The 12150-nt window shown below is 36.0% G+C and overlaps 1 protein-coding gene and 1 non-coding gene across 2 annotated transcripts; one reads left to right on the top strand and one right to left on the bottom strand.

Annotated features, from left to right (window-relative positions):
* Positions 1–467: 467 nt before the first annotated feature.
* Positions 468–576, bottom strand: LOC112761844 (small nucleolar RNA R71). Its single transcript, XR_003182217.1, has one exon. It is a non-coding gene; the product is annotated as a small nucleolar RNA R71 (small nucleolar RNA).
* A 7662-nt stretch (positions 577–8238) lies between these two features.
* Positions 8239–11176, top strand: LOC112755039 (GLABROUS1 enhancer-binding protein-like). The gene is made up of 2 exons (XM_025802921.3): positions 8239–9546; positions 10509–11176. Exon 1 carries the CDS (start codon positions 8356–8358, stop codon positions 9544–9546), a length of 1191 nt encoding a protein of 396 aa, XP_025658706.1. The 5' UTR covers positions 8239–8355; the 3' UTR covers positions 10509–11176.
* The last annotated feature ends 974 nt before the right edge of the window (positions 11177–12150 follow it).

Genomic DNA, 12150 nt, shown 5'->3' with positions numbered 1-12150 from the left:
ACAAAGCCGGAGAGAATCTCCAGGAAACTTTTGAGAAGGAAGTTGAAGAACCCACCATGGCAGCTAATGGAAGGAATCCGAATTCTGAAGGGCAAGAAAAGAAGGTGCTTGGCTCATACACTGCACCCACACCTGACTTCTATGGGTGTAGTATAGCTGTACCTGCCATTGGTACCAACAATTTCGAGCTTAAACCTCAATTGGTCACTCTGGTGCAGCAGAACTGTCAGTTTCATAGACTCCCGCAGGAGGACCTCAACAAATTCATATCTGACTTCCTACAGATCTATGACACTGTTAAGACGAACGGAGTGAACCCTGAGATTTACAAGCTCATGCTCTTTTCTTTTGCTGTAAGGGACAGAGCAAAGCAGTGACTTGATTCTCAGCTCAAGGAGAGCTTGGACACATGGGAGAAGGTGGTCACTAGATTTCTAACTAAATTCTTTCCACCCTAGAAGCTGGCTAAGCTTAGTGTGGATGTTCAAACTTTCAGACAAAAACATGGAGAGTCACTCTATGAGGCATGGGAAAGATACAAGCAGATGATCAGGAGATGCCCTCCTGACATGGTTTTAGATTGGACCAGGCTGCAGATCTTTTATGATAGCCTTTCTGAGATGGCAAAGATGTCATTGGATTACTCTGTAAGTGGTTCTCTACACATGAAGAAGATGCCTGAAGAGGCAGATGAGCTTATTGAGATGGTTACCAACAACCAGTATCTGCACACTTCTGAGAGAAACCCTATGAATACTGGGACTACTCAAAAGAGAGGAGTCATGGAGGCAGATACACTGGACGCCATCTTGGCTCAAAACAAGATCATGTCCCAACAAATTAGCATGATCTCTCAACACTTGACTGGGATGCAAGTTTTAGCAGCCAACCATCAAGATGCATCCTATGATATGATTGGAAGCTACATCCAAGGGGACGCTGGTGGCTATTAGGGGTGTTCAAAACCGATCCAGACCGAACAAAACCGACTAACCGAACTGAAAAAATAAAAAATCAGACAAATCAAAAACCAAAAAAAATCGAAAAATTCATGTTTTGTTGTTTTTTATGCGGTTCGGTTTGATTTTTGATTTTGATACTGAAACCTTAACTGAACTGAACCGAACTGGTCAACTAAGAATCCTAAAAAACCATTAGACCACTAACCCCTTGCCATTATCCCACCCCCAAATCAGATGCACTCAAAGAAACTCTAACCTAGTGAAGCTCAAAGAAACCCCTCCCAGGCTCCCAGCAGTGCCAAACCCAGCCCCTCCCACCAGCGCCGAACCCCTTCCTCCCATCGTCGCTCACCATCGTGCGCTCACTAGGTAATCATTCTCTGGCTCACTCTCTATCTTTTCTTTCTTGCTGATTGCCTCACTCCCTCTCTCGTTTTAGTGTCGAAGAAGGTGCGTGTGGCTATAATGATGATGATGAACAACAATGGCCAAACGAGACAAAGAAGGTATGTTTCGTTTTCCCTAAATTTGGTTCTATGAATTGGGGAGGTTCTGCGATTATATGGTTTTTAATTTTGGGGGTTTTAGTTTCTGAATGTGTATTGTTTCTGATTGTTAGGGTTCTAGGTTCTGATTGTTAGAGAAGGTATATTTCTGATTGTTAGGTTCTAGGTTCTAATAGTTAGAGAAAGTATATTTAATTGCATTTTATATATAATTAAATGCTAGATTTGAGATTTGTGTGCTATAAAATTGAATGCCCTGGTTTTGATTATCAAACTTGCTTCAGCTGTAATCTATGTTTGTTTATTAATTTCATGAACTATGTGTTCTTCTTCATTACTTATTAGTGTTATATATTGTCATTAATTAATACCTTATGAACCATGTGCTGTTTTCTCTAGTTGAGATTATTTACTGAAATTTGATTCTAGCATTTTAGCTCTTATGAACTCTGTGCTGATTCATTACTTATTTGTTACATTTTCTTTTTAGATCACACACTGCGGTATTTGTTATGATGATGTAGTTACCCCATAAGAAATTCATTTGGTCCCACAAATTACCTTGTAATGCCTATATATATATATATATATATATATATATATATATATATATATATATATATATATGGTCTTTTAATAAATAAATAATAATGTGAAGGGTCAGTTTTGAACAAGGTTGCAAAAATTGAACCGGTCAACAAACCGATAAGGTGACTGGTTCACTGGTTTAGCGGTTCGATCGAAGTTCAACCGGGATTCAACCGGTTTAATTAAATATTAAATAAAATTATTAAAAATTTAATATACAATTTCAAATAATTAAATTCAATAATTTTAAATATTAAATAACATTGAGTAAGCTCTATATTTTTTTCACATTGCTGCTTGAATCTCCCAAAGTAACAGCAAAACAACATCAAATCCTCCTGCTCCTGGAACTCCAGCCAACAAAACTCCTTCCAAGTTCAGTGTAGCATCCAAAAATTTTGTTTGTGATTCTGGTTCAATCTGCATGAACTGCAAAGAAATAGTAGTTACTAGCAGCAGATCCCATTTATAATCAACATCATTCAGACAGAAGAAGCATAATAATAAGTGTAAAATCAATGAAAAGAACTTACAGGAACACCTGCAGCCTCATCTAATCCCAAGCATAGCTTCTTTTGCACCTAACAATGCTTTATTAACTGCTTTCTTATTGGGTTTAGAAACTTACTCTATCCACTGTGAGAATTACATTTTCAACATCAACACAAAAGAAAAGCAAAAACATGAGAGCCTGAAGTGTAAAAACATGACCAAAATTAACTCAGAAAAAAATACAGAATCATTCAGCAACCGAAAATCAGTAAAGCCAGTTCAAATTAACAAAATCAGCAAATCCAGTATTAACAAAAGTATTAACAAAATCTGCAAATCAGCATTCAGCAACTCAATATTATTAATAACAGTGCAAATTACAAAGCAAGCAAAAATAATTCCAAGCAACAGTGCTTACTGGCGGTGAGGGAAGAAAGGAAGTGACGGCGGCGGAGGAGCGGGAACTACCGGCAAAGACAGAGAGAGAGCTCGAACAGAGGAGACGATGACCGAGAACGATGAGAGGAGAGGAGAGTAGGAGACCTTCCTACGACAGCGGCGAAATGAGGAAGGATGAGAAGAGGAATGGCGGTTGCGGGCTGCGTTCGAACTTCCACCGAACAGAGCTTCCAGCCTTCCACACGCGACACCGCACCCACTGTCTGTGCGGAGGAGAAGAGTGACGATGACTTCGAAGAGAAATGGTGGCTATGGGCTGCGTTCGAAGTTCGGAGGAGAGGAGTTTGGCCGTTTGGGGATTAGGGTTCTCCAGTTTTCAGAGAGAGAAAGAGAAGGGTGGGGTCTGGGATGGTAAATACGGGGGTATTGGGGCAGAGCATGGATTTTTTTTGTTTTTATATAAACTTAAACGGCGCCGTTTTGAGGTAGCCACAGAACCGGAAAACTCTAGAAAAATTCGGCCGGTTTTTGAACCGGTTTTTTGCAAAACGGTTTTTATAGTCAACCGAATCGATTAAATGACCGATTTTCGATTTTTCTAGTTGAACCGGCCGGTCCGGTTCGATTTTCAGAACCATGGTTTTGAGTATATGACATATGAGATATTTAATGTTTTTCCAATCTTATCATTTGCCACTAAATATATGCATTGTTTTTACAGGGAAGGGGGCTGGAGATTGTAGTTCATGTGAGGTGTCATGCTTGAACTTGCTCGTGAAGAGGGTCTCAATGGTGCTAGAAATTTATTTTTATTGTGTTGACTATTGAATTTTTAAAGTTCTTTAATTGTCGTGTTTTAATTTTTTACCGTTGAATTTCATTGGATCAAGACTTTTGTTAGTTATTACGGATTTGTGTTCTATGATTTTATTGTTATGACTTTGTGAAATGGTATGACAGGTTTTTCTTTGAATTGATTAAAAAAACTGAACAAACCGAACCAAACAAAACCAATTTCAATTGGTTTGGTTTGGTTTGGATGATTTCGATTAAAATAGCAAACCAAACTGAACCACAGTTTAATTAAACAATTGGATCGGATGACTTTTCTCTAAAAAACTGAACGAAACCGCACCGCAAACACCCCTAGTGGCTATGCTCAAGCCACTACTAAGCAAGTTAATTACATGGAAAATTCCTCTAGAAATCCCAACAATAATTCCTATGCCAATACTTTCAATCAGGGATGGAGGAATCACCCTAATTTTTCATGGAGGGAGCAACCACAAAGACCCCAGCAGGGCTTCCACAACAATCAGGGTGGAACCAATCAGAATAGGTCTAACAACAGACACTTATGGTTTGCCATAGAATGAATCATTCATTGTTAAAATAGTTGGTAAGACGTTTTAATCCGGAAAAAGTAAACATCTCCGAAACCTTAACAATTTTCTCACATTGTTCTCACACCAAACTGTTTATTAGGGGTGTTCAAAACCGATCCGGACCGAATAAAACCGATCGACCGAACCGAAAAAACCGAAAACTGAATAAACCAAAAACTGAAAAAATCGAAAAAATTGTGTTTTGCTGTTTTTATTGCGGTTTGGTTCGGTTTTCGGCTCTAACAATGAAAACCCCAACCGAATCGAACCGAACCGGTTCAAAAATAACAAAACCAACCCTCCCCCTCCCCCCACCCCCCACAACGTGACCTAACCTAGCCGCCAACCCTTACATTCACTCTGCGCTCTCTACTCTCAAAACCCACTCCCACTCTCGCAACAGCCAGCACCTCCCACTCCCAACCTGCGTGAACCCCTTCCTCCCACCATCCCCCTGTGCAGACGAACCCCTTCCTCTCACCACCTCCCAGCGCCGCCGAACCCTTCTAGCTTTCACACAGCGCCGCCAAACCCTTCGTCCCAGCACCTCCTCGCGAACAGCACCAGCCGACACCATCGTCGCGGAGCCAGCACCACCCCCGCCGCCACCCATAGCATTGTTTCTGGCCTCACGGAGACGCGGACAACACCCACCACCCAGCCACCGAGTCAAAGTCAGATATAGAGCCTCCAATTCAGGTATTCAATTTCTGTTCAATAATCATTGATTCATTTTTGTTCAATTTCTGTTTCAGTGTATATTTGTTGCTGATTTTTGTTCTTGGTTTAATTTGTTGTTGATTTTTGTATATTGTTGTTCAATTTCCATTTCAGTATATATTTGTTGCTGGTTTTTGTTCATGGTTTAATTTATTTGTTGTTGATTTACTGAAATTACTTTTGATTGTTGTTCATGGTTTAATTTACTTCTTGCTGATTTCCTGAAATTGCTTCTGATTGTTATGTTGTTCACTGTTCATGGTCCAATATTCAAGCTCAGAGGATGTCCTTAACAATTAACATAGAAAGCTCTTCCTTGTTTTGGGTGGTTGCCTGCATTTTATGAATTATCCAATTATCTAATATCTAGTTTTGTTGTTTTGCTTTTTTATTGTTGCTGACTTGCTATCATTGTTGATTCATTGTTCAATAAATTTTATGTATTTATATCTGTTGCACTCTTGCTCAGCACTATTTCGGTTTTTTCTTCTTCCTTCCTTGAATATGTTTCACTTCTATTTCTATGCTGCTGTCTGATTTTGTTGAGCCTCTGCTTTTACTTGGACTTTCCAACACCATTTCTTGTTGCTTTCCATTCGATTCAAATTTGTGGCTTTCTTGTTATAAATTTGTTCTTGATTATTGATTTTTGTTTTTGGTTCACTGCTATTATTAATTTTTTAATTTGTTCTTCATTTTAATTTGTTTTTTATTTTGAGTTTAGGGTTCACTGCTGCTATTATTGATTATTGATGAGGTAATTCTGAATTAAATAGATGTCTTTATTAATCAAATCAAAAAATTTTGTAGATGTCTTTATTCTTTATCATGTTGAGTGCTTACTCTTAAGTATGTATGTATGTATGTATCAATGGGTTGATTAAATGGTTGCTGGATTGATGGATCTAATTGCAGTCTTGCTCTTATTGTTGCATAGAAGGTTCTGATAACTGATATGATTCAAGATTCACCTTTTTCGTTGGCCAAAGTACCAACTAAGAATTAAGAATAGAGAGATAAATATTTATTTACTGAATATTCTTGCCGAGTTGTATGTAGTTAGCATGACTTATATGCTCTTAAACTTTGAGTTGATTCATTGATTCGGGCACATGTATCATGGTATGAATTGTTCTCTTTATTATTAGAATGTATAACTAGATTAGAATGTTTTTCTACTAGTGTTATATTATTATTATTGTTGTTGTTGTTCTTATTATGTAACTGCTTTTTGATTTCAGGTTGGATTGCGTTGAGAAGTTTAGCTGTTTTGTTAGAGAAGGCACCATAACTTTGCTATCTTTTAATGGAAATTTATTTTGTTTTTCAGTTGTGTTGACTATTAAACTTTTAAACTTCTTTAATTGTTGTATTTGAATTCCTTTTGTCGTTAAATTTTATTAGACCAAGACTTTGTTAGTTATTGTATTTGTGTTTGTTGATTTCAATGTTATGACTTTGTGAAATAGTATGGTAGTATTTTTTTTTAATTGATTAAAAAAACCGAACAAACCGAACCAAACCAAACCGATTTTAATTGGTTTGGTTTGGTTCGGATGGCTTCGATAAAAAAACCGAACCAAACCGAACCGCAATTAAATTAAACGATCGGATCGGATGACTTTTCTCTCAAAAAGCGAACCAAACCACACCGCGAACACCCCTACTGTTTATTGCTTTCTTTATTTCCCTTGCTATTGTTTATGCGTTTACAACTCACCAAACCTCTTTTCTGATTCGCCTGACTAAGTCCAAAAGGATAACCATTGCTTGCTCAGTCCGACAATTCTCGTGGGATCGACTCTCACTCACCTCAGGTATTACTTGGATGACCCGGTGCACTTGCCAGTGAAGTTACGAAAATTCAATTTCCCGCACCAGCATTCCACATCATTAGCTTCAGTTGGAGTCCTGAAAATTTCTTCTTGAAATTTGCATATAGATGTCTGACACAAAATCTATGGTCCACTCCAAGAAGAAACCTACCTTGATGTTAAATTTTTACGATAAAATCACTCATCTCTTATGCTACTTTTCCTATTACAAGCTTCAAACATCATAAAAAAGGTAATCAATGTTCAAGACAGAAAGTGTAAAATAAAAACTTTCTGCTACCATCAAGAATCCCGAACCCTAACAATGATAACATTGCAATCACGAAAATCCTATGCATTAACAGATTTACTTGCATGAACTATTCACTTAAAACGAAGATCAAACATAGATTGTACATACCTTTTTACTCTGTGCTGTTTCAAAAGTTGTGAAGACCAAGATAAAGCAATCTTCTCCTTCGCATGAAAAATCAAAATCCAAACTACTTTCAATCCGTTGTCTTCCACTATGATCAAGCTCGAAGAAGAGTGGAAAAAATGGTAGGATTTAGAGAATGTAAAAGTTGAAGTGTTACGTTTTTCTTTCAATCATCTGAATGAGAGTGTTTCGTATGCTAAAAGTAATAATAGGCGCGAAGGGACATACGTGTCAATACATATGTTTGGGGCTAGTAACGTTCATTATCCATATAGACAGTTCTGTTAGTGTTTCGTCAGTATAGATGACGAGAGGATAACATTGAATCAATTTTTAAATGTTGTGGACATAAATAGGACGAGTTAAACATTAGGAAGAACTTTAAGACTTACCCCAAACGTTGAAGATAAAAATGATACTTTACTCTATTTTTAATAAATAACCAAAAAAAATTTCTATTTAGCAAATAACTTATTTATTTCATTCAAAATTTTTCAACAAGATTTTAGTAAATATTCAGAAGATGTACAAAAAAATTTAGAGTCAAATTCAATCTCTATGTATATTTTTTATTTTTAAAATAATGTGATCATTTACAATAAAATATTTAAAAAAAATTTACTTCACATAAAATTACCAAAATTTAAGAATAAAATTTTATTTTTTTACTAATATTTACAAAAAATTGTATCATACTCAGATTTAATTTTTTTTTTTAAAATATATATTTAAATTTAATATATAATTCGTTTTGTCAGGTTTTTAAATATTTGAAAAACTTATTTATCGTTAATATTTTTTGAATTATTTTTATCATTGTTATAAATTTTTAGATACTATTTTAATAATTTATTCTATTTTTTTTGCTGTCTTTTTTAATTTTTTATTTGCACATTAAAAAATATTTAATTATACTTTACTAACCATGCTTTTAAAATTCGCGAGATTGCTGTCTATATTTATAAAGCCAGTGAGCCGCAGTCCACAGAGTGAACCTAACACAAACCCTAATCCAAATTCACATTTTCCCTCCTGATTTTCCGAGTTTCCATGGGGAAGCCGAAGCATGTCGCTCCTCCCGAAGACTCTGACGACGAATCGCAGGTTCCAAAGCCTCAGCTCGAACAAGAAGATAGCAGCGAGGAAGAGGATGAAGCAACTTCATCTGAGGAAGACGAAGACACCGATGAAGGCGAAGATGAACGTGACAAGCACGTGCTGCTTCCCAGGAAGCCTCAACCGCAAGTGGTTTCCAAACCCTCGTCTTCTTCTTCTGAAGACGATTCGGAGTCGGAGCCAGAGCCAGAGCCGGAACCGGAGCCGGAGCCTGAGCCCGAGCCCGAGGCTCTATTGAAAAACGCGAAACCCTCTTCAAAGTTGAAGTCTCCACCTTCGTCTGCTGTGAGTCAAGCCAAATCCGGGTCGAAGCGCGCAGCGAAGAACAGTATCGATCACTCGAACCAAACAAAACGTGGGAAGAAGGCACAGGAGGATCACGCGGCCTCTGATGAAGAGGATCCGAAGAAATCACGTGACGAGTCCAAATCCCTCTTTCAGAGGGTTTTCAGCGAGAAAGATGAGATAGGTATCTTGAAAGGCCTGGCTGAGTTCAACGCAAAAACAGGGAAGGAACCCTATAAATGCGCTGAAGAATTTTACGATTTTTTGAAGGGATCGAATTTGATTGGGTCAAATGCATCATGCAACCAATTGAAGGATAAGATCCACCGGCTGAAGAAGAAGTTTGAGAACAACCTAGCCAAAGAGAAGAACGGCAAGGGGACAACTTTAAAGCCGCACGAGTTGGAAGCATTTCAGTTGGGAAAGAATGTTTGGGGCCACGATGGCCGTGGCGGTAAAACGGTGCGCAACGAAGCTTCGAAAAAGGATAAGGCTGGGAAGAGTACCCCCAAGAAGGCGCCAGTGCCCCATTCAAATGAGAAAGCTGAAGCAAAGTCCAAAATGAAATCTGAACCTTTGGATTCAAGGATGAGTGAATTGTCTGGGACTAGTTTAGCTTTGACTTCAATGTTGAAATACGATGGGACTTTTGGTAAGCCTTACGGTGAAGACTATATTAGAAGGGGAATAGAGTTGCTTGGAGTCTCAAAGAGGGAAGAGATCGAGGATAAGTGGAGAAAGTTCGAAGATGCTGAAAATAAATTGTATGCGGAGATAGCTGAATTCTATGCGGAACAGGCTAAGTTACTATGTCAAGCAAATAGCTCCTCGTCCTCCTAGGTATAATATATCTTGGTTGCTTTTTTGTTTTTTTGGATTCTGGCATTTTCATTTTATTTTGGTATGTTTAGGTTCGTCGCGTTTTAGTATTTTATGATATATATTTATCTCCATTGATTCAAGAATTTTGTGTTTGGGAGTTGGAGGAAAGGGAGGCAAAATGGATGGCTTGTAGTAAAAAATTATAGTAAGATTAAGAGCTTGTTCACAAAAGACCAATTTGACAATCTTTCAATTTTGATTTCCCTGCAGCTTAGTTTTAACGTTATTGTTTGTTTGGCTTGTTCTTATTCTGTCATAGTAAGATTATGAGCAATTTTAACAAAATTCTGTATATAGATATAACTTTTTAAGTTTCAAGTATTTGGCATACTTCCATGGCAGATCATTAACTTCAAGAAGAAACATAACTCAGCTTTGAGAATTACATAACAAAACAATGAAAGAGAATACCAAGCGAAGTCAAACAATTATCTGTTAATTATGTTTCTCTTGAAGTTAAAAGCAAATAAACTTTAATAATCCTTTTATGACTGAAAATAGTTAAATGGATAGATTATTTTTTTTACAAAGAATATTTGTTTCTCCGTTTCTATATTATTTTCAGATAGCTAAGAATGATACATTGTCTGAAACGGGATGAAGTGCATCTTTAGTATGGTTCATATTTAAACTAATTGGTTGCTGTGTTATATGCCTCGCGATTTTGTTATATGCCTCCCGATTTTGTGTTATATATGCCACTTTTTATTTTGTTCAATAATGGTTGTTTGATGGAGATTACTCTGCACTTTTCTATATTCTTTCTATTTCTCTTAAGGAATAGATGGTTGAGGATTTCTTTAAACAAAAACTCGAAACAATTCATTTTATTGCATATTGTATGAGTAGAAAATTGCTTAATTGGCTTTTGGTGAGGAGAATATTGGAGCTTTTGTTTGAGTTCTTTTGATGTTCTGTAGGTTTTTCTTTGAACGATCTAAGGCTGCGTTTGGAATGAGACTGAGACTGAGATTAGGAGACAAAGACGAAACTAAGTTTAAGTATTGTGTTTAGTTATGTCTTAGTATCCTGTTTGGTTTGAGATTAAAGCAGAGATCGAAATGATTGAAGTTACCAAAATATCTCTATTTATACTTAACTTAAAATAAAACCCTATCCCCTTTTGTGTGTGTGTCAAACCATCGAGCCGTGCCTTGTGCCTCGTCTGGCTCTACTTCGTCCGTCGCCAGCGGCTGTGCGACACGGCAACGTCCCAAAGCGGCGTTACACTGAGGTTGCAGTTACTCCTTTGTTCCCTGTGCACGCTGTTGGTCCGTCGTGCCGCCTTCGGCGCGCGTAATGAAACATAATTTGTTTGGTAGTTAAATATATGTCATAACATACAAATAACAATCCTATGAAAATGATAATCTTACCCTTATACAAACCACCACTACTACCAACACCATCTCGTGTCTTCGTGTGATGGTTGGGGGTTCTATATGTTAAGCATATTGTTAATTTCAAGTGTGATGGTTGGGGGGTTCTATATGTTGAGCACATTGTAAATTTCACGTTTTCAAATTGTGATATGTACTATTTGAATATTGTCAATGATGATAATCAAGGTGTTGGGTTTTCCTGTCCATGGACATTTTGCTGCTTTGACATCCAAATTTTCGACTTGGGCCCTTTTTGTGTGGATGGTAGTCGTAGATATAACTCTCATTCTTCATTTAAAAAAACAAAACAAAAAAGCTCTCATTCTTCATTACCATGAAGAAAAATACTTTGTTATTTTGTAGAGATTTGACATAGCAATGCCCTATTTATTAAGGTTTTAATTCTAAATTTAATTACTGAAGATGTTAAAAAAATCTGATAGTATTAAATCCTCTAATTATGTTATGTTTAAATAATGCAATTGATGATAAATGTAATAATAATAATTTAACATATGATGAAAGTTTAGGCTGCTTTAGTCTTTAGACGTGGTTTAATAAAACTTCTAATTTTTAAAAGTAACTTATAAAAATTAGTTATTAAAGATATATATTTTTTAAATTGTAGTATCTATATTTGATAAATCAAAATAAAAATAGATTTCAATAAGTAAAAGCAATAACAATTGCGTTTGATAAAATAATTTTTAAAATTTAAAAATATTATAATGGATATAAAGTGAATTTTACTCAATTTTTTCTTAAATAAAGGATAAATTATCTTCTATGACATGTATAATAACTATTGGATGAAATAAATTATGTCATTATGGTTAACATTAACTCTTAATTTAACTTAAGTTTTGACAACTAATTAAATATAATATTTTTTTTATAAATTATTAGAGTTCCAAAAAAGATCTTATTTTATAACTTTTTTATCTTTTTAAAACCACACATATATTAAGTAGATCTAACGATACAAAAAAAACTCTAAAAAAACTAAAAAGAACAAATAAAAAGAAAAATTAAAAGGTCGAATTACAAATTTAAAATAACCAAAAAAGAAGATAAATTGTTAATTGAATAAGGGTGAATTCTATAGTTGTTAATGGAATTGATATAAGAATTGTGTGATTTTACAGGTATGAAGTTCGGATGGTTTTACTATAACTAATTA

This window comes from Arachis hypogaea, chromosome 16, assembly GCF_003086295.3.
Source record: "Arachis hypogaea cultivar Tifrunner chromosome 16, arahy.Tifrunner.gnm2.J5K5, whole genome shotgun sequence".
Lineage (NCBI taxonomy): Eukaryota > Viridiplantae > Streptophyta > Magnoliopsida > Fabales > Fabaceae > Arachis > Arachis hypogaea.
This window is presented reverse-complemented; position numbering and strand designations above follow the sequence as displayed.